Raw genomic sequence first — 27,129 nt, 5'->3', positions numbered from 1 at the left:
ACCCCGTTCCTGCTTTCTCCCCATATCCCTTGATTCCGTTAGGCCTAAGAGCTATATCCAACTCTCTCTTGAATACATCCAGTGAATTGGCGTCCACTGCCTTCTGTGGAGAGAATTCCACAGATTCACAACTCTCTGGATGAAAAAGATTTTCCTCATCTCAGTCCTAAATGGCCTACCCCTTATTCTTAAACTGTGACCCCTGGTCTGGACTCCCCCAAAATCGGGAACATTTTTCCTGCATCACGGGTGTTAAGACATTTCTTAATACCCATCTGAAGAAGGGTCTCGACCTGGAATGTCACCCATTCCTTCTTCAGAGTTGCTGCCTGTCCCACTGAGTTACTCCAGCATTTTGTGTCAATCTTCGGTGTAAAGCAGCATCTGCAGTTCCTTCCTACACTTGACTCTCGAAGGTCTGCCTTCTTTCGCTGTCTCTGCACTGCCATGCCCCAAGGCCTTTTTGCCAATGGATTGTACTTGAGGACCATGGATGTCGTGAGACAGACACTATTCAATTCAACCCAATGGAACTGTAGGAGCTGATGACGTAAGTCAAAGTACCAGAAACAGGCTGATCCCAGGCAGATGTACATTCACAAGACTGTAAACAAGTCAGCCACGAGCAGTTTTAATCCTACTGTTGGAAATGCAACTTTGAGTCACGTAGTCACAGTAGCACAGCGGTAGAGCTGCTGCCTTATAGCGCCAGAGACCCGGGTTCGATCCTGACCTCGGGTGCTGTCTGTACGGAGTTTGTACGTTCTTCCTGTGACCGTGTGGGTTTTCTCCAGATACTCCGGTTTCCTCCCACACTCCAAAGACGTTCAGGTTTACAGGTTAATTTAACTTTGGTAAAAAATATAAATTGTCCCTAGTGTGTGTAGGATAGTGCTAGTGTACAGGGTGATACCTTGTTAGTAAAGTCTAAATCTGTGACTAAATCCCCATTGAAAGCATGTGAGCTGAACACTGCCAGACACTCACATAAAACTGAATGGAAGGAACGGAACTGATCGGAACACTGTCAGTTACTTGTCAGAAAACATAAACCTCAATTTAATACATGTTTACATTCTACTGCACTTATATTGCTTAACATTTGCTAAACTTATTACATGTTACAACCGACTGCACCTTATATTTAATTACATTATTTCTTTTATTTTAAAAAAAATGGCACTTGCAATATGTTAGCTCTCATTGCTGTGCAATAACTTGCTGTCTTGATTGAACTGTACACTGCCTTGACCGTATTGTAATTGTTTTGTCTATATTGTATTAGATGTCAGTTTGTTTAATTCAGTAGATTAGGTTTAGCTTGTTATGGATAAAGGTTTATCCTTTGTACTGTCTGCTGTGTGTGATTGCATCATCTGGACTGCTTTAATTTAGCTGTACTTTGTGACAATAAAGGTTTTTTACATTTACATTTTACATTTACATTTTACATTTACATTTACATTTATTTACATGACGTTTTCCAGAGTTCCCCAAGGTTTAATTTTTTAATCTGACTATCTCCTGGGAGATTGTAAATTAATTGTCAGTGGTGTAAAATGCTGTAGCAGCAAAATTAATTTCCTGACCATTTGCACAGTTCCACTGTGTGATTAAGGTTATTTAGTCTCCGCTCCCTGTTCCCACTCCCTCTCCTCCTCCGCCCAGTTCAGTTACGTACTGCTGGGCAGCACAGCGACGACTTGTTGTTTTAAAAATGTATCGTGGAAAATTATCTAAGTGTTTAAGAAAAGGAACCACCCCGTGCAAACAGTATGTTGGACGAGGGAGACGCCAGGACTATCAATGCCAGAGTCTTGAGCAAACAACCGAACTCCAGGGGGGTAGGGGCATCACGGTGGCGTTGCGGCCCTACAGCGCCAGAGACCTGGGTTTGATCCCGCGTATGGGTGCTGTCTGTATGGAGTTTGCACGTTCTCCCTGTGACCTGCGTGGGTTTTCTCCGAGATCTTTGGGTTTTTTCCCACACTCCAAAGAAGTACAGGTTTGTAGGTTAATTGGATTGATGGAAATGTATATTGTCGCTAGCGTGTAGGATAGTGTTAATGTGTGGGGATCGCCGGTCGGCACGGACTTGGTGGGCTGAATGGCCATCTGTAGAGAGAAATGGACAGGCGACTTTTCAGGTCGGGACCTTTCTACAGGCTAATGCAGTAGAGGGGAAAAGGCTCGTAGAAAGATTAGTTTAGAGATACAGCGTGGATACAGGCCCTTCGGCCCACCAAGTCCGTGGCGACCAGTGATCCCCGCACACTAACACTATCCTACACACTAGGGACTATTTACACTTATACCAAGCCAATTAACCTTCAACCCTGTTTGTCTTTGGAGTGTGGAAGGAAACCAGAGATCTCAGAGAAAACCTACGCAGGTCACGGGGAGAACGTACAAACTCCGTACAGAAAGCAACCGTAGTCAGGATCAAACCTGGGTGACTGGCGCTGTACACCACCGTGCTGCCCTTGGAGGTTGCTGTTGGGGCATACTGTTTACACTGTTGGAAAGGGTGGAGCAAGAACAAGGAAGTAAATTAATGAACCCTATCTCACTGAGATATATGTGGCCTTTGTCCAGCCATCTACCTATCAACAACCCCCCCCCCCCCATATCCACATATCGCTCACCAGGCTCTTTGCCCTGCCTCTCCTCTCTTCCAGCATTCACCTCCCCACCAAAATCAGCCTGAAACATCATCCATCCATGTCATAGTGATACAGCATGGAAACAGGCCCTTCGGCCCAAATTGCTCACATCGGCCAACATGCCCCAGCTACACTAGTCCCACTGCCTGCGTTTGGCCCATATACCTATTAATTTACTTGTCTAACTGTTTCTTAAACGATAGGATAGTCCGAGCCTCCGCTACCTTCTCTGGCAGCTTGTTCCATACACCCACCACCCCCTGTGTGAAAAAGTTACCCCTCAGATTCCTATTAAATCTTTTCCCCTTCACCTTAAACGTGCGTCTTCTGGCCCTCGATTCACCTACTCTGGGCAAGAGACTCTACCCGATCTATTCCTCTCATGATTTCATACACTTATGTTCTCCAGAGATGTTGCATGACCCACTGACTTACGCCAGCACTGTCTTTTTTGTTGTTGTTGAAAACCAACATCTGCAGTACCACGTATCTGCATCTATCACTTGTTGGATCTTGCCCCACCCTTTCTGCCACTTCCCGCTTCAACCATTCCATCGATCTGAAGAAGGGTCCCAACCCGAAACCTCCTCTGTCTGTTTCCTTCTGGGTTTTATTTCAGCTTTGCGGCATCTGCATTTTTTTTGTTTCTTTTCAAACCTTGGCTCCCAGTCCACTGCATGCGGTAAGTCTGATGGCGATCTTCCAAATCTCTCCGACTCTACTGCACCGTTGGCAGGGCGAGTCTATCCAGGACCGACTTCTGTTCCAACAGCTGAGTGTGGACAGTTGCAGTGGTCGCTGTGATCCAAGCCAGTGCCACAGGGCAAGTGTGAGGGTGTGAGAAGTAGAACGTCATCCCGGAAAGGCGTGGAAGCAGAATAAACTGTCGCGTGTAAAATGGAACTCGTCTCAAGATTGTATAATTTGTATTCACACCAGCAACAGAACAAAAGATTTTCTTGCTGCAGCCTCACAGGCTATTAACATATGATAATAATTAGACAAAATGTGTAGGAAAGAACTGCACATGCTGGTTTAAATCGAAGACAGACACAAAATGCTGGAGTAACTCAGCAGGACCAGAGTCTGAAGAAGGGCCTCGACCCGACACGTCACCCATTCCCTCTCTCCAGACATGCTGCCTGTCCCGCTGAGTTACTCCAGCATTTTATGTCTACTAATACCAATTAGAGGCGGCACATGGTGCCTCACAATGCCAGTGACCCGGGTTCGGTCCTAACTACAGGGGTTTGTATGTTCCCGCTGTGGCTGCGTGGGCTTTCTACAGATGCTCCGGTTTCCTCCCACATTGTTGGTTTGTAGATTAATTGGCCTATGTACATTGTCCCTAGTTTGCAGGGTAGAGCCAGTAATGTACAATGATTGTTGGGCGGCCTGGACCTAGTGTGCCGAACTATATTCTATATATAGCATGGCTCCACACTCTATCTTTAAACTATTAATACAATAAATTTATAACCATTTTGCTAGGATGTAGAGTAATACTGCATGGAAACAGGCCCTTCAGCCCAACGTACACATGCTGACCAAGATGCCCCATCTAAACTAGTCCCACTTGCCAACATTTGGCCCATCTCCCTCTAAACCTTCCCTATCCATGCACCTATCCAAATGTCGTTTAAATGCTATTTATTTTTTGATTCTCCACAGTTAAACTGTTTGTCAAACGTTCAAATTTGAACCCAACGTTCATTCAATTTTTAATAACATCTCAACTGGATCGCCAGGTTGAGAAAGTTCCACAGATTGTACAGGGTGCAAATCAAATTTAGCAGCACATATTAATTCAGCATCTATTTTTCTAATTTTCTTATTGTACCAGTGCGGCAGTAGAGTTGCTGCCTCAGCGCCAGAGACCCGGGTTCCATCCTGACCTCGGGCACTGTCTGTGCGGAGTTTGTATGCTCTCCCTGTGCCGCCCAGTAATCTGACACCGAGTAATTGGCATCAAACCTTCATGTAAAAGGATGGCAGAGGGTGGATTGAAAAAAGTACAGCTTCCTCCCCTTCCCCTCCACCAACACTGGGACACACCTCCCAGCCGAGAGTCCCGCCTGACATTTGGTGTTGGGTTGCGTGCAAGCTGCAAGTGAAGTATTGGCTGAGGACCTGCTGCTTGGCTTCGAACCAATTGGAACGGCACTCATCACCGTGTTGACGTTGTCATTGAGTCTTAGAGTGATGCAGCGTAGAAACAGGCCCTTCAGCCCAACTTGCCCACACCGGCCAACTTGTCCAATCCACACTCGTCCCACCTGCCCTCATTTGGCCCATCTCCCGTTGTATCCATGTACCTGCCTAACTGTTTCTAAAACGTTGGGATTGTCCCTGCCTCAACTACCTCCTCTGGGAGCTTGTTCCATACACCCACCTCCCTTCGTGTGAAAAAGTTACCCATTAGATTCCTATTAAATCTTTTCTCCTTCACCATAAACCAATCCCCCCCTGGTTCTTGATTCCCCTACTCTGGGTAAAAGACTGTGCATCCACCATATCTGTTCCCCTTGTTATCTTAAACACCTCTATAATATCACCCCTCATCCTCCTGCGCTAGGTGTAAAGTCCTAGCCTGCCCAGCCCAGACATAATGGAAGAGTTGTGAAAGGCGCTATAGGAATGCAGGTCTCTGTGCTTCCTCCCTGGTGTCTAATTGTTGCTTTGCTCGAGCATTGCCCAGTGTTGCTAGGTGTGCTCTATCGTGTGACAGATACCTGGTCCACTGAATCATAATTGATTTGTTTTTCCTGCTTTGGATATGCTTAGGGCGTAGCGGTACAGTCGCTGCCTTACAGTGCCAGAGTTTGATCCTGACTACGGGTGCTTGCCTGTACGGAGTTTGCACGTTCTCCCTGTGATCACGTGGGTTTTCTCCAGGTGCTCCAGTTTCCCCTAACACTCCAAAGACACACAGGTTTTGTAGGTTAATTGGCTCAGTATAAATGTAAAGTTGTCCCTATTGTGTCGGGCAGTGCTGGTGTTTGGGGGGATCACTGGTTGGCACAGACTCTGTGGGCCGAAGGGCCTGTTTCCACACTGTATCGCAAAGCTAAACTAAACTAAATGGAAACCTAAAACTAGGTGAAGAAATCCATAATTGACAGAGCCAGCTTTCGATGTGATTTTATCTTCCTGAGCTTAATGTTCAACGGTCTGACCAGGACGAACAAGAGTATCAGATGCTTAGGAACACTGTCTTTTTTTTGGGTCCACCCATCTGCCCATCAAATCCCCCCCCTCACCTGTATCCACCTATCATTCAGTCTGAAGAAGGGTCCTGACCCAAAACGTTGGCTTCCATGTCCTCCAGAGGCACTTCTTGACCCTTTGAAAAGGGCCTTGTGTCCTTTTTTGGTAAACCAGCATCTGCAATTCTTTGTTTCTACATTAATACAATACATAAATACAATCAAAGGAAGCTCGGGTACAATAGGTAGAGCACAGGGAAAGATACGGAGTGCAGAATATAGATTAGTTTAGAGATACCGCGTGGAAACGGGCCCTTCAGCCCATCGAGACTGTGCCGACCACCTATCACCCAGAAGGTATTTATTTCACAAAATGCTGGAGTAACTCAGCGGGTCAGGCAGCATCTCAGAAGAGAAGGAATGGGTGACGTTTCGGGTCGAGACCCTTCTTCAGACTGAAGAAGGGTCTCGACCCGAAACGTCACCCATTCCTTCTCTCCTGAGATGCTGCCTGACCTGCGGAGTTACTCCAGCATTTTGTGAAATAAATACCTTCGATTTGTACCAGCATCTGCAGTTATTTTCTTACACCACCTATCACCCAGACACTGGTTCCAGCCTACACATGAGGGACAATTTACAGGAGCCATTTAACTTGCACGTCTTTGGGATGTAGGAGGAAAATGGCGCACCCAGGGGAAACCCACACAGTCACAAGGAGAATGTGCTCAAACTGCACAGACAGCACCTGATGTCAGGATTGAAGCTGGGTCTCTGGTGGTCTGATAGCTCTCAGCATTGTAGCGCAGCAGTTCCATAGACAAAAGCCCAATGGCCATACTGGGGTGGAGGTAGGGTTGCCAACCGTCCCGTGTCAGCCGGGACATCCCTTATTTTGGGCGGGACTAGCACGGGACCGCCCTTGTCCCGTATTAGTAGGATTGCTAACTTCCTCACTCCCAAATACAGGAGAAGATGAGGTCACCCAGCCAGCGGCCACGTGCTCCCGCCCGCCATTGGTGTAGCGGAGCACATTGGTGGAGCGGGAGCACGTGGCCGCTGGCTGGGTGAGGTCATGTGGGGCGCGGGGCGGTGACCTCGCCTTGTCCCGTATTTGGGAGTGAGGAAGTTGGCAACCCTAGGTAGAGGTGAATCGAACGGCACCCTAGCTTACGGAAGGACTGTTCAGAAGCCCAATAACAGAGGGGAAGAAGCTATTCCGGAATTTTGTGGTGTGCGCTCTCAAGCTTCTGTATCTTCTGCTGGGTGGGAGCGGGGAGAGGAGGGAATGACCAGGGTGGACTGTTCCATGTCCGCCAACATCCATTCCCTGCACTGAGGTGAGAGTTGGCGAAACTGGGTTTTGAGTTGAACGGGCTTCCCTTGCTCAGATGAGACCTCAGATTGCAGGCTGTGTGACAACATCACGGGGTTGTTAACTCTGTGTAACAGTGGTTACTGGTGGCCCTTTGTGTCAATATCAATTGTAGGTGACATTAAGTGGAGTAATTTGTCAGCGGCAGTCCTTGCGTGATATGTACATAGAGCAGAAACTCTGAAGCTCAGTGTATATTATATTTCATATTTCCTTGCATAGCGGAATGCAATTCGACCCATTGAGCCTTGACTAGCCCTGCTTAGGACAACCCCATCTTGTTTTAGACACAAAATGCTGGAGTATCTTGATTTAATCTTGTTTAATGCCCAGTTTCCTCCCATATCCCAAAGACGTGTGGGTTTGGAGGTTAATGGTCCTCTAAATTGCTCTTGAGGTGTAGGGAGTGGGAATGTCGGGATAGCAGTCGGGATAGCATGGAACTAGTGTGCACGGGCGATCGATGGTCGGCGTGGATCGATGGGCTGATACTTTCAAACTCTCAGAGGTTATGGGGTCAAGAACCAGAGGCCACAGGTTTAGGGTGACGGGGAAAGACGGTTTAAGGAGATCACAGAGTTAAGATTGTTGACACAGAGATTGGTGGTTCTTTGAATCAAACTGCTGAAGGAGGTGGTGAAGAAAGTCATTGGGAAGCTCCTGAGATGGGAAAGGAGAGGAGGGAAAGGCACAACATGTTGCAGTAACTCAGCAGGTCAGGCAGCATCCCTGGAGAACGTAGATAGGTGACGTTTCAGGTCGGGACCCTACAATCTATCGGAAGAAGGATCCGTTCTGAAACGTCACCTGCCCACGTTCTCCAGAGGTGCTGCCTGACCTGCTGAGTTACTCCCATCATTTTGTGTCTTTCTTTGGTAAACAAGCATCTGCAGTTCCTTGTTACGACTAAGTGCAAACTGGCACGTGTTCCCCTGTCTGGAGTCCACCACCAGTTCCTTGAGTTGGTTGACGTTGAGCGAGAGATTGTCATTGGGGAACCACTCAACCAGGTGTCCGACTGGTTGTCGGTGGGACTCCAAGCAACATAAGCTTTTTACAGATACGGCACGGAAACAAGCCCTTTGGCTCACGAAGTCCTTGCCCATCAGCCATCCCCGTGCACTGACACTTCTACACCCCAGAGACCATTTGCTATTTTTACCAAGCCAATTAGCCTACAAATCTGTACGTCTTTGGAGTGTGGGAGGAAACTGGAGCACCCGGAGAAAACCCACTCTGGTCACAGGGAGAATGTGCAACCTCTATACAGATAGCACTCTTGGTCAATATTGAACCTTGGTCAAGGTCTCTGGCGTTGTGCGACCGATGCGCCACCGTGCCGCCCTTGGTGTTGCTTTGCTGTTCTTGAATCTGGTGGTGTGGGACTTCAGATTCTGTCTGACCCTCCGATTTACTGCAGCAGGCAAACGGGCCCTTCATTCCAACTTATCCATGCCTGACCGAGCTAATCCCATTCACGTGCACGTGATCCGTATCCCTCCAAACCACGCACATGCCCAAAAAGCTTATGAATGTTGTAATTGTACCTCCTGCCGATGGCAGTGGTGAGAAGGCGGCACAGCCCGGATAGTGGGGTTCCCTGACAGTAGGTGACACCTTCTTGAGATACGGCACATGTAGATTTAGAGATACAGCACAGAAACAGGCCCTTCGGTCCAGTGAGTCCGTGCTGACCAGCGATCCCCACACACTAACACAATCCTACACACACTAGGGACAATTTACACTTATACCAAGCCAATTTACCTACAAAACTGTACGCCTTTAGAGTGTGGGAGGAAACCGAAGATCTCAGAGAAAACCCAGGTGGTCACGGAGAGAACATACAAACTCCGTACAGACAGTACTCGTAGTCAGGATGGAACCTGGGTCTCCGGCGCTGTGAGGCAGCAACTCTACCGATATGCCACCATGCCGCCCTAGTGTGTTTTTGATGATGGAGAGGGCTGTGCCCGTGATGGACCAGGCTGAGTCCGCCATTCCTGCAGTCTCCATTCACCCTTCCCCCACTAACGCACAACCCCTCCGCTGCCAACTCTGACGCTCGACTTCCTTGGGCATCTTTGGTTTGTTGGCAGCAGAATGAAATGAGATGCCCAGGGCTGTCTTGGGTGGACCTTTCCAAACAGCTGTCAGAGTAATTGAATTTGAGATTACCCTTTAAATGGGACGGCTATCCCCATAAGTCATGTTTTCCATTGCACAGAAACAAGCTTAGTTTAGTTTAGAGATACAGCGTAGAAAGATTGTCCATGCCGATCAACGATCACCCGTACACGATCCTACACATGAGGGGCAATTTACAGAAGCCAATTAACGTAGAAAACCTGTGGGTCTTTGGAGTGTGGGAGGAAACCGGAGCACCCAGAGGAAACCCACGCTGTCACAGGGAGAACATACAGACTCTGCACAGACAGCACCCATAGTCAGGGTCTCTGGAGCTTTGAGGCCCAAACCTCTCCTGCATTTGTACAGTACCTTTCCCTCACCTCTTCCCCCCCTCCCTCAACCCCATTCCCTTCCCCCCACTCCATCCCCCTTATCCTCCCCCCCCCCCCCCCCCAAGTGATTGATTTAAACTTTAAAATGTGAATAACTTTAAAAATATAACAACGATTTCAATGAAACTTCCATTAGCACCAAAGGGACTACGGTGAGTAAGGTGGACCTAAAATTGTCACGCTATCGTGTACCGTTTTGGCTATAGTTCAGAAACAAACAAACGATCGTTTTATTATATAGATGATTAATCCTAAAACTGAAGAACTGCCGATGCTGAAGAATTACCCGTCGCATCAGGCTAACGTGATGTCTCTTTGCCGTTAATGAACTAGAACCCAATGAATAAACAAACCTCTCTTTCCCTTGCAGCACTGGCGTGTATTTAAAGAGGTGACTGAGGTTTTCATTCTCGTCCCAGCTTTGCTCGGTCTCAAGGGTAACTTGGAAATGACCCTAGCTGCCAGACTGTCCACCGCGGTGAGTAGACTAACCTTATGCAACCTCTTTTCAGTTTAGTTTAGAGATAAAGCGCGGAAACAGCCTCTTCGGACCAGCACATCCGCACCAACCAGTGATCCCTGCAAACTATCACTCTCCTACACACACTGGGGACCTTCAAGACCAGGTTGGGAACAGTTCGATATTAAGCCGTTGACCTTTAAGGCCCTCTTTAATATTTAAATGCGACCTGGCACATGACCCTCCTAACGCGTGCCACAACCAGTGACGGTGATTATACGTCAAGATACAGATACAGACAATTTACAGTTTTTACCGGAAGCCAATTAACCGATACGTCTGTACGTCTGGAGTGCGGGAGGAAACCAGAAATCCTGGAGAAAACCCACGCAGGTCACGGGGAGAACGTATAAACTACGTACAGACAGTCACCCGTAGTCGGGATCGAACCCGGGTCTCTGGCGCTGTAGGGCAGCAGCTTTACCGCTGCACCGCCTTCTTGTTCATCTTCACCTTAGTGTATTTATGCAAGGGTGGTGGTGGCGTAACTCTGTAGGTCAGGCAGCATCTCTGGGGAAAATGGATGGGCCTTCTCCAGTCTGAAGAAGGGTCCTGAACTGAAACACCACCTATTCTTTTTCTCCAGAGTTGCTGCCTGACCTGCTGAATTACTTTAGCAATTTGAGTCTATCTGTGCAATTACAATAAGAGGGCATTAGCTACACGGAGAGCTAGTCAAACTTGATTGTTTTCTCTGCATGGTCAGAGGCCAGAGGAGATGTGATAGAAGTATGTAAAATTATAAGAGGCTTTGACTTGGATGAAGGGATTAAAAGTACCATTAGCACATTTGCAGATGGCACAAGGCTGGGTGGCAGTGTGAACTGTGAGGAAGATGCTATGAGGTTGCAGGGTGACTTGGACAGGTTGTGTGAGTGGGCGGATGCATGGCAGATGCAGTTTAATGTGGATAAGTGTGAGGTTATCCACTTTGGTGGTAAGAATAGGAAGGCAGATTATTATCTGAATGGTGTCAAGTTAGGAAAAGGGGACGTACAACGAGATCTGGGTGTCCTAGTGCATCTGTTACTGAAAGTAAGCATGCAGGTACAGCAGGCAGTGAAGAAAGCCAATGAAATGTTAGCCTCCATAACAAGAGGAGTTGAGTATAGGATCAAAGAGGTCCTTCTGCAGTTGTACAGGGCCCTAGTGAGGCCGCACCTGGAGTACTTTGTGCAGTTTTGGTCTCCAAATTTGAGGAAGGATATTCTTGCTATTGAGGGCGTGCAGCGTAGGTTTACTAGGTTAATTCCCGGAATGGCGGGACTGTCGTATGTTGAAAGACTGGAGCGACTAGGTTTGTATACAATGGAATTTAGAAGGATGAAAGGGGATCTTATCGAAACATATAAGATTATTAAAGGGTTGGACACGTTAGAGGCAGGAAACATGTTCCCAATGTTGGGGGAATCCAGAACCAGGGGCCACAGTTTAAGAATAAGGGGTAGGCCATGTAGAACGGAGATGAGGAAAAACTTTTTCAGTCAGAGAGTTGTAAATCTGTGGAATTCTCTGCCTTAGAAGGCAGTGGAGGCCAATTCTCTGAATGCATTCAAGAGATAACTAGATAGAGCTCTTAAGGATAGCGGAGTCAGGGGGCAAGGGGAGAAGGCAGGAACGGGGTACTGATTGAGAATGATCAGCCATGATCACATTGAATGGCGGTGCTGGCTCGAAGGGCCGAATGGCCTGCTCATGCATCTATTGTCTATTGGTAGACAGTCCGAACCTTTTTCTGCAGGTTGGAAATGTCAAAGACGAGAGGGCATAGCTTTAAGGTTTCTGTCCAAAGCAACTCATGCATACTCTGAGCAAAGCTCTGGTCTTGTTGCTGCCTGTGACCCAGTACTTCATTTTGTTTCATGTCAAAATGACCCAAACATTCAAATTAAGGCACCAGTTTGCACATCAAAGATATCAGTACACTTTTGCCTTGAATTGGAAGGTCTGTCAAATGCTTTTACTTGAACCTATTTACAATAAAGCTACCCAAACCAACTAAACAAATATGTATATTTGCATGCAGCATTCCTTATTTGCCTTATTTGTTTAAAGAAAGAACTTGTATGCCTTGCCTGACTAGTTTAGAGATACAGGATGGAAACGGGCCCTCCGGCCCACTAAGTCTATGCTGACATGTTCACACAAGTTCTGCGTTATCCCACTTTCCAATCCACTTCCAACAGACGAGGCAATTTACAGAGTGCCGATTAAGTTACAAACCCCCACTTCTTTGGGATGTGGGAGGAAACCGGAGTACCTGGAGAAAACCCACGCGGCCACAGGGAGAATGTACAAACTCCCGACAGACAGCACCCCTGGTCGTCAGGATCTAACCCGGATCTCGGGCGCTGTAAGGCAGCAGTTCTACCTCTGCACCGCCCCGTCTTCTACCTCAGTGTTCCTTTTCTATACAAACCCAATTTCACTTGTTATTCCACAGCTTTATTGATTCGTTGATGCCACGAAAGGGTGTGGGGGCCGTCAATGGGTATTTTTAAGGCCGAGATTGATAGATTTTTGATTGGTACAGGTATTGGGGGTTTATGGGGAGAAGGCAGGAGAATGGGGTTAGGAGGGAGAGATGGATCAGCCACGATTGAATGGCGGCGTAGACTTGATGGGCCGAATGGCCTAATTCTGCTGCTATCACGTATGACCTTATGAAAGATCAAGAGGTAGAAAGTTGCCCCTTTTTGCAGAGAGCCGATGTGGGAAGGAACTAATGCAGACATCTGTGCTGTGGCAGGACATGCTGACTGCAGAGCTCTCCCACACGCACACTCCTTGTGTACACATATAGAGATCCTGTGAGACTCTGTCCTTGGCATTCAGTGCGCATTGAGATATGGCCCAATCATTGTAACTATTACTAGTGCCAATTACCCGGGGCGACACGGTGGCACAGCAGTGGAGTTGCTGCCTCACAGCGCCAGAGACCCGGGCTCGACGCCGACTACGTTTGTACGTTCTCCCCGAGACCGCGTGGGTTTCCTCTGCATGCTCCCGTTTCCTCTCGCACTCCAAAGAATTGCAGGTTAATTGGCTTCTGTAAATTGTAAATTGTCCCTAGTGTGTCGGATAGATTGGGTACCATTTTACCAAAGTAAATTAACCTACAAAACCTGCACGTCTTTGGAGCGTGGGAAGAAACGGAAGATCTCGGAGAAAAACCCGCACGGTCGTAGGGAGAACGTAGAAACTCCGTAGAGACAGCACCCATTGTCAGGATGGAACCCGGGTCTCTGGCCCTGCAAGTGCTGCGCTATGACACCTGATCAAAGGCCAAGCGCAGGTTCAGTAGTTCTGTATTGTCACATATGCACAGTGTCGTCGCCGATCAGCTGCACTCTGACAACTTGCACTAGTTTTCCAGACACACGTTATTTACCTGTGCACAAAGAGAGCAGCCCAGTCCCATAAATTCCACTCAGAACTGTCAGCTTTTATACAGATTTTGACCTATTGTCTATTGTCTGTTGTCTATTGACCCTTGAAATGGCGCGCACTTGTTCTAATTTCTTATCGATCACAATATATTCTCAAAACACTTAATACAAATATAGTAACACTAAAACAAATAAAACTGCATGATCTTTAATCCTATATTTGTATTCAATTTTAGTAAGGGTGGCTATCAAGAACCTTGTGCTCTAGGTTATAGGCAGCCGTACATCAAAGGCTGGCTATCAAGAACCTTGTGCTGGACATCAAGGGATGTCCAAAGATCCTTGTGCTGTCCGGCTATCTTAACCCCTTGTCATACTGAAGCTTCCGCAACAGCACAGTGAAATTCTTTTGCACAACCCACAAATGCATAGTTGCCGTATTTTGGCAATAAAAAGAAACGGTCTAAAAGTCCGTGCCGGAAGCACCTGATCCAGGTAAGCCCCGGGCTGCTGCAGGTCTGTGATCCAGGTGGGAAATCCGGGTGGGAAATCCATGGCTGGTCTTGCTGGCAACACCCATATCACACAAATTATCCTTCTTTAAACAAGTAATTTGTGTCACTTCAGCCTTGCCTTGCCCTTGATCTTTCACCCTGCTTTCTCAGTATGTAAAGAGATTTTGTTCTTGCAGCAGAGACGTGTTTATTTTGGCCTTTTGTTTTGGTGTGTGTGTCCTTGACCTGATACTGGGTGACGTCAGCAGCTTGGCTTTGACCAGCATCACAGCCACAGAGAGGTCAGGCAGCATCTCTGGAGAAATGGAATAGATGACGTTTCGGGTCAAGAATAGAAAGGCAGATTATTATCTGAATGGTGTCAAGTTAGGAGGAGGGGGAGTTCAACGAGATCTGGGTGTCCTAGTGCATCAGTCAATGAAAGGAAGCATGCAGGTTCAGCAGGCAGTGAAGAAAGCCAATGGAATGTTGGCCTTCGTAACAAGAGGAGTTGAGTATAGGAGCAAAGAGGTCCTTCTACAGTTGTACCGGACCCTGGTGAGACCGCACCTGGAGTACTGTGTGCAGTTTTGGTCTCCAAATTTGAGGAAGGATATTCTTGCTATGGAGGGCGTGCAGCGTAGGTTCACTAGATTAATTCCCGGAATGGCGGGACTGTCGTATGTTGAAAGGCTGGAGCGATTGGGCTTGTATACACTGGAATTTAGAAGGATGAGGGGGGATCTTATTGAAACATATAAGATAATTAGGGGATTGGACACATTAGAGGCAGATAACATGTTCCCAATGTTGGGGGAGTCGAGAACAAGGGGCCACAGTTTGAGAATAAGGGGTAGGCCATTTAGAACGGAGATGAGGAAGAACTTTTTCAGTCAGAGGGTGGTGAAGGTGTGGAATTCTCTGCCTCAGAAGGCAGTGGAGGCCAGTTCGTTGGATGCTTTCAAGAGAGAGCTGGATAGAGCTCTTAAGGATAGCGGAGTGAGGGGGTATGGGGAGAAGGCAGGAACGGGGTACTGATTGATAGTGATCAGCCATGATCGCATTGAATGGCGGTGCTGGCTCGAAGGGCTGAATGGCCTACTCCTGCACCTATTGTCTATTGTCTATTGTCTTATAATATAACCATATAACCATATAACAACTACAGCACGGAAACAGGCCCGTTCGGCCCTACCAGTCCACGCCAACCACTCTCTCTGACCTAGTCTCATCTACCTGCTCTCAGACCATAACCCTCTAATCCCCTCTTATCCATATACCTATCCAATTTACTCTTAAATAATAAAATCGAGCCTGCCTCCACCACTTCCACCGGAAGCCCATTCCATACAGCCACCACCCTCTGAGTAAAGAAGTTACCCCTCATGTTACCCCTAAACTTTTGTCCCTCAATTCTGAAGCTATGTCCCCTTATTGGAATCTTCCCCACTCTCAAAGGGAAAAGCCTACCCACGTCAACTCTGTCCGTCCCTCTTAAAATTTTAAAAACCTCTATCAAGTCCCCCCTCAACCTTCTACGCTCCAAAGAATAAAGACCCAACCTGTTCAACCTCTCTCTGTAGCTTAAGTGCTGAAACCCAGGCAACATTCTAGTAATTCTCCTCTGTACCCTCTCCATTTTGTCGACATCCTACCTATAATTTCCTACATCCTTCCTATAATTTCCTACTCCAGTCTGAAGAAGGGTCTTTACACAAAAAGGCACCTATTCATTTTCTCCAGAGATGCTGCCTGACCCGCTGAGTTACTCCAGCATTTTGTGTCCATCTTTGGGTAAACCTGCATCTGCAGTTCCTTCCTACACATTATAGTCGTAGACTCTGACTGTGATTGGAACAGTTTGCCTGCAGAGACGGTGGATTCTGAAGGACATTTGTTTCGTGTACGCCTGTGGTGTCTCCACGTCATATTTCGTGCAGCATGGAAACAGGCCCTTCGGCCCAACTTGCCCACGCCGACCAACGGGTATAGACCAACTATGTACAATAGTCCCACCTGCCCACATTTGGCCCATATCCCACTCAACCTCTAACTCCCTCTAAACGTTTTCTATCCATGTACCTGTCCAAATGTCAAAAGGACACAAAAGTGCTGGAGTAACTCAGCGGGACAGGCAGCATCTCTGGAGGACATGGATAGGTGATGTTTCATATCGGGACCCTCTTCAGTCTGAGGAAGGGTCTCAACACGAAACATCATCTGATGATGTTCTCCACAGATGTTGCCTGGCCCGCTGAGTTACTCCAGTGCTTTTGTGTCTGTCTACCAAAGTTCCTGTAGCTTTCCAATCCTTCAGTCCCCTTTCTCCTTCCATCCCCAAACCTAAAAGTGATAGTTTTAGTTTAGTGTAGAGATACAGTAAATCTACCGCTGTGCCACCGTGAGGCCCCAATGCATGTTATTTGTTTTCTGGGTAATTCAGTGGCAGTTTAGTGTTGCAAAATGCTGGTGTGAACTCTGTGGTGTTGTCTTTTAATTTGCTTTAAACACTTGTGTTCTCTTGTGTCTCTGCCAGGCTAACATCGGGCAGATGGACTCGGCTGCAGAGCAGTGGACGATGATCACAGGGAACCTGGCTCTGATTCAGGTGAGTCTGCCTAGGGAGGCATCTCCTCTACAATCGGTATGGGACAACAACATGCAGGTTTTGAACAGATCCACTTAATTCTTTCGACAAAAGCAGTAATTGCTTTTGGTTTAGTTTAGAGAAACAACGCAGAAACAGGCCCGACGGCCCACCGAGTCCACACCGACCAGCAATCTCTGCACATTAACACTATCCTACACGAGGGACAATTTTTACATTTATACCGAGCCTGTACACGGAAACAGGCCCTTTCGGCCCACCGGGTCCGCGCCGACCAGCGATCCCCGCACATTAACACTATCCTGCACCCACTAGGGACAATTTTTACATTTACCAAGCCAATTAACCTACAAACCTGTAAGTCTTTGGAGAGTGGGAGGAAACCAAAGTTCTCAGAGAAAACCCACTCAGATCTCGGGGAGAATGTTCAAACTCCATACAGACAAGTACCTGCAGCCAGGATCGAACCCACGTCTGTGGCTCTGTAAGGCAGCAACTCTACCAGCTGCGCCACCGTGCCGCGGTCAGTACTTGGGGCGGCACAGTGGCGCAGCTGGAGAGTTGTTACCTTACGTCAGTCTGAAGAAGGGTCTCGACCCGAAATGTCACCCATTCCTTCTCTCCAAAGGTGATGCCTGACACGCTGAGTTACTCCAGCATTTTGTGTCTACCTTCGATTTTAAGCCAGCATCTGCAGTTCTTTCCTACACACATCACCAGTGTATTGCATTTCACGTCACAATGATAGGTGACGTGACACAGTTCACAGTGTGGAACAAGGGCATTATTTACAGTGTCATAGACATGGTTGTAGTTAATTTACCATGAAATCATATTTTGATCCTTGTGTGTGTGTGTGTGATTTTGTGCATACACCAGGATCTTTGGATGGAGCAGAGTCAGCTTTGGAGAAATATAAGATGGACGGGGCGGGAGGTTGTTATGGAGGATTTAAAAGAGAGTTAGATAGAGCTCTAGGGGCTAGTGGAATCAAGGGATGTGGGGAGAAGGCAGGCACAGTTTACTGATTGTAGATGATCAGCCATGATCACAAAGAATGGCAGTGCTGGCTCGAAGGGCCAAATGGCCTCCTGCACTTATTTTCTACGTTTAATATTGTGCGTTTGGAGGGAGGGAGGTTTAAATTCAGTAAGATCCTCTACCTTTCTGGAGGAAATATATTAAATAAGTTGATCAGGTTCATATAATTCAAGGGCAGAATCTTCACTTTCGGTAGACTTGGAGCCCATAAATTATTTTTCACACAACGGTTGGGAAAATATCTGTTTCTGTCCATAATTACCAGGATGTGGTTGTGCAAATGGCTATTTTGTGAGGTTTTTTTAAATCCAGTTTTGTGGTTGGGCACTTTCTCTGTTTTTGCCAAAAACCATCAGGGCGTCCTGTTCTGGCCTTCTATCGAGAACAAAAACAAGATGCTTGCCCAAGTGTTCTTGACGTGGAACACGCATGGGCGTGAGTTTGTATCACGTGTCCCGACCCAGAGCGTAGAGCTTCCTGTAAACACAACTCCCCTGCGGTGCAGAAGACAAACACAAAGTGCTGGAGTGACTCAGTGGGGCAGGCTCAACATCTCTGGAGAACACGGATACGTGACGTTTCGGGCCGAGACCCTTCTTCAGACTGAGTCAGGGGGGAAGGGAAACGAGTGATATGAAAAGGTGCAAAAGGACAAATCAAAGCCAGCAACGATAATCACGGAAAGGTGGAGCCCACAAAGGTGGAGCCATTGTTGGCTGTGGAGTAGGTGATTATGTGTGTTACAGACAGTGTAACTGAGCAGGATGACAGAGGAGCTAGCAGGGTAACTAGAGTGGGAGGGGGAAGACAGGGGATGCAAGGGTTACTCCCCACCTCTCTTGTGTCCCACCTGAATGCCCACCCATTTCTCCCATAATCCCACCCCAGTTGCTACTTCTCCCCCTCTCTCTGGCCCCCACCACCCCATCATTCCACCCCACCTATATCCCTTCCACTGATTTTCACATTTTACGCCTCTTGGTTTGGAGATAGTTTCGACATACAGCGCGGAAACAGGCACTTCGACCCACTGAGTCCGCACCGACCAGCGATCCCTGCATTTTAACACTATCCTACACACACGAGGGGCAATTGAGGCCTCTTCTCTCACAGCCTTTTGTTTTTTCATCGCTACCCTTTCTCCAGATTCAGGAACAGTTTCTTCCCAGTTGTTATCAGGCAACTGAACTGTCCTATCATCAACTACAGACCTACAGTCTGAAGAAGGGTCTCGACTCGAAACGTCACCCATTCCTTCTCTCCCGAGATGCTGCCTGACCTGCTGAGTTACTCCAGCATTTTGTGAATAAATACCTTCGATTTGTACCAGCATCTGCAGTTATCTTCTTATACTACCATCTACCTCATTGGATACCCTCGGACTGTCTTTAATCGGACTTTACTGTACTTTATCTTGCATTAAATGTCAGACCCGTTATCCTGTATCTGTACACTGTGGACGGCTTGATTGTAATCATGTGCAGTCTTTCTGCTGACTGGTTAGCACGCAACAAAAGCTTTTCATTGTACCCCGATACACGTGACAATAAACTAGAGTAAACCTTGTCCAACCATCTGCCAATCAACCCCCTCCCCTCGCCTGTATCCACCTATCACTTGCCCTGTGTCCCGACCTGAAACATCACCAGTCCTTTTTCTCCAGAGATGCTGCCTGACCCACTATGTTACTCCAGCATTTGGTGTCTGTCTTTGATGTAAACCAACATCTGCCGTTCTTTGTCCCTACAGTTTGTCCAACCCCCACCTTTCTTTTAAGATAGACACAAAATGCTGGAGTAACTCAGCAGGTCAGGCAGCATCTCTGGAGAAAAGGAGTAGGTGATGTTTCCGGAGAAGTCACCTATTCCTTTTCACCAAAGGTGCTGCCTGACCCGCTGGGTTACTCCAGCATTTTGTGACTATCTTCGGTGTAAACCAGCATCTGCACTTCCTTCGCCCACCTTTCATTTCCAGCTTCCCCCCCTCCCCCTTCTCTCCCAGCTACAATCTGTCTGAAGAAGATTCTTTCCATTCCCTCCATAGATGCTAGACACAAAATTCTGGAGTAACTCAGCGGGTCAGGCAGCATCTCGGGAGAGAAGGAATGGAAGACGTCTCGGGTCGAGACCCTTCTTAGATTTTGTGTCTACCTTCGATTTAAACCAACATCTGCAGTTTATTTTTCCTACCCTCCAGAGATGCTGCCTAACCTGCTGACTTACTCCAGCACTTTGTGTCTCTATTTGTAAACCAGCATCTGCAGTTCCTTGTATCTATAATCAACACTGCCTATTGTTTTTCCGCTGACTGGTTAGTGTGCACCAGAAGCTCTTCACTTTACCTCGGTACACATGATGATAAATGAAACAACTGACTGGTTCTTGCTCTCCCCCCTTTAGGTCCAGGCCACTGTGGTTGGATTCCTGGCGTCAGTGGCTGCTGTAGTGTTTGGTTGGATTCCCGAGGGCCATTTCCAACTGGAGCACGCTGTCCTTCTGTGTGCCAGCAGCATGGCGACAGCGTTTATAGCTTCCCTCATATTGGGTAAGGTGGCACCTAGCTGAACCCTGGCATATCTTCCAATACAGGTGCTCCTCAGCTTACGATGGATGGGGTTCCATTCCGAGCCACAGTTTAAGAATAAGGGGTAGGCCATTTAGAACGGAGATGAGGAAAATCTTTTTCAGTCCGAGAGTTGTGAATTCTCTGCCTCAGAAGGCAGTGGAGGCCAATTCTCTGAATGCATTCAAGAGAGAGCTAGATAGAGCTCTAAATGATAGCGGAGTCAGGGGGTATGGGGAGAAGGCAGGAACGGGGTACTGATTGAGAATGATCAGCCATGATCACATTGAATGGCGGTGCTGGCTCGAAGGGCCGAATGGCCTCCTCCTGCACCTGTTGTCTATAAACCCATCGGAAACCGAAAATATCATAAGTCGAAATGCATTGAAAACGCGCGATTACGCGGCCGGAAGCGAGCGGCCGTTTGCACCATTGTAAAGTCAAACTATCGCAAGTCGAAACATCGTAAGCTGAGGAGTACCTGTACTCTGCATGTTGGTCTCATAAGTTCTAGGAGCAGAATTAGGCCATTCGGCCCATCAAGTCCAGAGACCCGGGTTCGATCTTGACCACGATCTCCCCGTGACCGTGCGGGTACTATGTGCCCTTTGTTGTGTGATTTTATTCTTTGTTCATTAGTTCACACGTTGTAGGAGCAGAATTAGCCATTCGACCCATCAAGTCTGCTACGCCATTCAATCATGGTTGATCTATCTTTCCCTCTCAACCCCATTCTCCTTCCTTTTCCCCATAACCCCTGACTCATCAAGAATTTGTCAAGCTTCGCCTTAAAAATAACCATTGACTTGGCCTCCACAGCCTTCTGTGGCAATGAATTCCACAGATTCACCACCCTGGGCAAGATTAACTCGTTGCAAGAGTTCCATGATTTGACAGCTCTGACTCTCATAGCTTTGTATACTTCTATCAATATTGTTGCTTCATGTTTAGTTTGGAGACACAGCATGGAAACAGGCCCTTCGACCTACCCAGTCCGTGCTGACCAGCGATCCCCATACACTAGCATGATCCTACACATTAGGGAGAATTTACAATTTCACCAAATTTAACCTACAAACCCGCATGTCTTAGGTGAGTGGGTGAAAACCGGAGCACCCGGAGAAAGCAGGGAGAACGTACAAACACCGTACAGACTGCACCCATAGTCAGCATTGAACCTGGGTCTCTGGCGCTGTAAGGCACTGTTGCTTCACGCCCTCATCGATAACAAGCACTAATACTGTAGCAGAATCCTACTCTTGGCTCGCTTAGTGGTGACTACTGAAACCGCTGCCGAGATTGAAGAGAGACTGTGTGAACTTATGTGCGTGTGTGCCGGCATCTCGTGCGCATCCCTGCCGGCCAGGACCGTCACGGGTGCACGCGGTCACGGTAGATTGGGAACACAGTGAACGGTGATGCGGGACTTGGACAGGACACGGTTTGAAAGGCAGCGGCCATTTTCTGTAAGTCACGGTGATGTACCATGCTCGAAGGCAGTTAGTAAATGATTGTAAAATTACTTACTCTGTTATTATTGTTCCGGGCAACACTTTCTACCGCTGGTAGTGAGGTGATTGGCACCTGGACCAATGTGCCCAGCGTTAGTGGTGAAACGGAAACAAATCTCCCTGGTAACCGTGTCCTTTGCTCAGTCAAACGGGCAGAGATAGATCGATTCTTGATTAGTGCGGGTGTCAGTGGTTATGGCGAGAAGGCAGGAGAATGGAGTTAGGAGGGAGAGATAGATCAGCCATGTTTGAATGGGGGAATAGACTTGATGGGCCCAATGGCCTAATTCTGCTCCAATCACTTGTGAACAATTAGAGGCTGTGAAAAATGGCAGAGTGTTCAGTCCAGGAGCATTTAGTTAGAAAATCCCAGTGAGGTTATGTTTCCCAACTTGTATTAAGTTTCACAGAACATTAATGTTATGGTTTTGTCCTGCAGGGGTAATCATGGTTGGTGTAATTATTGGCTCCAGGAAGATTGGCATAAACCCTGATAATGTTGCCACCCCCATTGCTGCTAGTCTGGGGGATCTCATCACCCTGGCGCTACTCTCTGGAATCAGCTGGGGTCTCTACATACAGTTGAGTAAGTTGTACTGAAAACTGCAATGCCGTTGACTTTAGCTGCAATCTGCCTCGCTGCTACCTGATAGTCTGAAGGAGGGTCCCAAAGCCAAAAGGTCACCTGAACCCTTGAGTTACTCCAACACTTTGTCCCTTTTTAACACAACATGAAATATAGTTTCATCATCCTACCACAACCAGAGAGCAGTGCTGAACTACTATCCACCAAATTGGTGACCCTCGGATTATCCTTGATCGGTCTTTGCTGGCTTTACCTTGCACTAAACGTTATTCCCTTATCTTGTCTGAAGCAAATTGCAGTTCTGAAGCCTGAAGAAGGGTCTTGACCCGAAACGTCACCCATTCCTTCTCTCCCGAGTTGCTGCCTGACCCGCTGAGTTACTCCAGCATTTTGCGTCTACCTTCGATTTAAACCAGCATCTGCAGGTTTTTTCCCAACACATTCCCTTATCTTGTATCTATGCACTGTAGATGGCTCGATTGTAATCATGTAATGTCCTTCTGCTGACTGGATAGCACGCAACAAAATCCTTTCACTGTACCTCGGTACATGTGACAATAAACTAACCAGAACTGAACTGAACAAAACATTTAAGAAACATTTAGACAGGTTCATGGATAGGACACATTTAGAGGCATCACCCTCTGACTAAAGAAATTCCTCCTCATCTCCTTTCTAAAGTTATGCCCTTTTATTCTGGCCTCTGGTGCTAGACTGTCCCGCCAGTGGAAATATCCTCTCCACCTTCACTATATCCGGCCTTTCACGATTCAGTAAGATTCAATGAGGTTCCCCCCCACAACCCCTTACCCTTCTAAACTCCAGCGAGTCAAACGCTCATCATATGATAACCCAATCATTCTCGTAAGCCTCCTCTGGACCCTCTCCAACGCCAGCACTGAAGAAGGGTCTCGACCCGAAACGTCGCCCATTCCTTCTATCCAGAGATGCTGCCTGCCCGTCCCGCTGAGTCACTCCGGCATCTTGTGTCTACGTTCGTCCTTCCTCGGATATGTGGTTGTTGATTGTCACGCTGTTGGGAATGTTGCGTTTTGACGTGGTTGGACGGTTTGTGTGATTGCAGAGGCTCACCCCTACATCAACCCGCTCGTGTGTGCCTTCTTCGTGGTGCTGGCCCCACTGTGGATCATCATATCCAAGAAGAACCCAGCCACACGGGAGGTCTTGTACTCTGGCTGGGAGCCGGTCATCATCGCCATGACCATCAGCAGGTATGACTAGCCCCGTCTTGCGGCCCTTGCTGGCTTCACAGTTCCTCTACTGGTAGATTTTTTAAACATTTATTGAACTTTTTGGTGTTTATTAAGGTGTCTACTGAGTCCGGCACCCTTAGTTCCAGAGCCTTTCCAGATTAGACACAAAAAGCCTAGTAACAGCGGGTCAGGCAGCAACTCTGGAGAAAAGGAATACTTGACGATTCTTCAGTCCGAAGAAGGGTCTCGACCCGACACGTCACCTATTCCTTTTCTCCAGAGATGCTGCCTGACCTGCTGAGTTGCTCGAGCTTTTTGTGTCTATATCTTCGGTATAAACCAGCAACTGCAGTTCCTTGCAACTCCTTTCTGGATTTTTGCCCACTTTGCCGGACCAACAGAGGTCACGGCCTCCGAGAGGAGTCCAACGGTACCGGAACGTTCCGCCTAGTGCCGCCAGGGAGCCGAGATACCGGCCCGCAAAGTCTGCCTCGGGAGTCGGCTATGGGAACGGATCTGCCGGCTCCAGCTGGGCCAGAGCCCCGGACGCAAGGGGGAAAATTCAACCCGCCAATCGGCCACGGAAGTCTCAATGAGGTCGAGATCGGCCGTCTCACCCGGCCTGGGCGGCACTTTTTCAGGGGGACCGAGGGGGATTTCAAGTGCGCTATTGTCCAGATTAAAGGAGACCGCCAGTTTGCAGAAAATCAGTGGTGGGCGTGTACTGTGTGTACCTGTCGTGCTGCTGCAAGGAAGAACTTCATTGTTTCATTTTAGGAGACATGACCATAAAACGCTCTTGGCCTTCGGCTCTTGGCTGGTATCACTGTCTATAGTCAGCTGCACTTTATAGAGATAAGTACCTAGATACAGTGAAATGCTTTGTTTGCATACAATCCAATAAAGTCAAACTACACATGAGCACGATGACTCACGTACTGAGTACTTTGTGGGCAATTAATTACTGCCCTGTGCTGTAGTCATTTTTATAATAGTGAATCAGCAACCAATATGTACATAGCAAGGTAATAATATCCCAATATTTTGATTAGTCATCTTAATTGAGGAATAAATATTGCCCAGGGCACTAAGAGAGCTCCCACACTTTTCTTCAAAATTATACCTCAGGATTTACAGCGTAGAAACTAGGCCCTTCGGCCCACCGAGTCCACGCCGACCTGCGATCACCCCGCACACTAGCACTGTCCTGCACACTAGCACTACCCCGCACGCTAGCACTACCCCGCACACTAGCACTACCCCGCACGCTAGCACTACCCCGCACACTAGCACTGTCCTGCACGCCAGCACTGTCCCGCACGCTAGCACTGTCCCGCACGCCAGCACTGTCCCGCACGCCAGCACTGTCCCGCACGCTAGCACTACCCCGCACACTAGCACTGTCCCGCACACTAGCACTGTCCTGCACACTAGCACTATCCCGCACACTAGCACTACCCCGCACGCTAGCACTACCCCGCACACTAGCACTGTCCTGCACACCAGCACTGTCCCGCACGCCAGCACTGTCCCACACGCTAGCACTGTCCTGCACACCAGCACTGTCCCGCACGCCAGCACTGTCCCGCACGCCAGCACTGTCCCGCACACTAGCACTACCCCGCACGCTAGCACTACCCCGCACACTAGCACTATCCTACACACACTCGGGACAATTTACAATCTTTACAGAAGTCAATTAACCTACAAACCTGTACGATTTTGGGGCGTGGGGGGAAACCGGAGCACCCGGAGTAAACCATGTCATGGGGAGAACGTACAAACTCCGTACAGACAGCGCCCATAGTCAGGATTGACCCCAGGTCCATGGCGCTGTGAGGCAGCAACTCTACCGCTGCGCCACCGTGCCGCCCACACCTTGCAGCCAATTAACTACAACCTCTCGTGTTAGTTGTGAAATCACAGCAACTAAATTGCACATAGCAAGGCAATGATAACCAAATATTTTGATACGGTGATCTTCATTGAGGAACAAATATCACGTTGGACACTAGAGGGAGCTCCCACGCTTTTCATCAAAATCATACAATAAGATAATCAAGAACACCACAGAGGCAGCGGAGAAAGTCTGGAGATGGCTCTGGATCAGGAGAGGAGGGCCATGGGGAGGAGTGAATGCCACCTGAACACAAACCGTGGTCTGACCGCCCGGGTGAGGGGTGGCTGATGTTAACACCCATTGCCCCCAGGCTACATCACTGATGATGTGTTCAGGAGCATCAAGAGATGGATTTGATCAAAAAATGTTTTGCATCCATTCAAAAGTAGTCGGAGTAGATATTGTCACATGTACAGCTTTGTCAAATGTATATTTATTGTCACAGGGCATAGCTTTAACGTGAGAGAGGCAAAGTTTAAAGGAGATGTGTGGGTCAAGTTGTTTTTGTTTGCACAGAGGGCGTGGAGTGCCAGGAACGTGCTGCCAGAGGTGGTGGGTGGTGGATCTATTTTTTTCTCTCAATCCCACTATCCTGCCTTCTCCCCGTAACCTTCGAAACCCTTTTACCTGCCCACGTACTCGTCCGAATGTCTTCCAAACCTTGTTAACGTACCTGCCGGCAGCTCGTTCCATCGTCTTGAAAGGGGTGCTGAACATACTAGTTTTTTATATGTCAAGAAGATAGACACAAAATGCTGAAGTAACTCAGCAGGACAGGCAGCATCGCTGGAGAGAAGGAACGGATGACGTTTCGGGTCGAGAACCTTCTTCAGACTGAAGAAGGGTCTCGACCCGAAACATCATCCGTTCTTTCTCTCCAGCGATGCTGCCCGTCCCGTTGAGCTACTCTAGCAGTTTGTGCCTATCTTCGGTGTAAACCAGCATCTGTAGTTCCTTCCCACACACAGGCTTCCTCCATATGTGTTGTAACTCTGTACTGTCGTTTTGTTGCAGTGTCGGTGGGCTGATCTTGGACAAAACGGTATCTGATCCAAACTTTGCAGGGATTGCTGTTTTCACCCCAGTTATCAATGGCAAGTATATTTATTTATCTGATAAAGCGTGCACTCTGAGGCTTGGGGTTAGTGGTGGTAAGAACTACTGAATGCACCATCAGCCTGAAGCCACAGTACTGAATGCCGATCACTGCTGCCATCTGGTCAAGACGTCTTTTTCCCATTCAGCAAAGCACAAAGTGCTGGAGCAACTCAGCGGGCCTGGCAGCATCTGTGCTGGGCACGGAGAGACGACGTGTAGGATCGGGGACCTTTCTCCCGTCGGAAGAAGGGTCCCAACCTGAAACATCGCCTGTCCTTTTCCTGAGTGTTTTCGAGAGAGTTAGATTTAGCTCCTACGGCTAAAGGAATCAAGGGATATGGGGAAAAAGCAGGAACCGGGTACTGATTTTAGATGATCAACCATGATCATATTGAATGGTTCGATTCTTTTTTTTTTGCACCTATTTTTCTCTGTTTCTA

The 27,129-nt window shown here is 47.9% G+C and overlaps 1 protein-coding gene across 2 annotated transcripts in view; it reads left to right on the top strand.

The window, feature by feature from the left end:
• The window catches only part of LOC144605598 (solute carrier family 41 member 1-like), a 52,377-nt gene that overhangs the window by 9,996 nt on the left and 15,252 nt on the right, over positions 1-27,129 (top strand). For both annotated transcript variants that reach the window (XM_078421034.1, XM_078421035.1), the window contains exons 3-8: positions 10,137-10,244; positions 16,706-16,777; positions 20,218-20,362; positions 22,331-22,477; positions 23,562-23,709; positions 26,606-26,685. In XM_078421034.1, the coding sequence (XP_078277160.1) occupies positions 10,137-10,244; positions 16,706-16,777; positions 20,218-20,362; positions 22,331-22,477; positions 23,562-23,709; positions 26,606-26,685 (700 nt within the window). The remainder of the gene's footprint in view (positions 1-10,136; positions 10,245-16,705; positions 16,778-20,217; positions 20,363-22,330; positions 22,478-23,561; positions 23,710-26,605; positions 26,686-27,129) is intronic.

The sequence above is a fragment of the Rhinoraja longicauda genome, chromosome 24 (assembly GCF_053455715.1).
Source record: "Rhinoraja longicauda isolate Sanriku21f chromosome 24, sRhiLon1.1, whole genome shotgun sequence".
NCBI classification, from domain to species: Eukaryota; Metazoa; Chordata; class Chondrichthyes; order Rajiformes; family Arhynchobatidae; genus Rhinoraja; species Rhinoraja longicauda.
Note: the sequence above shows the minus strand (reverse complement) of the source record. Positions and strands in the feature narration are given on the sequence as shown.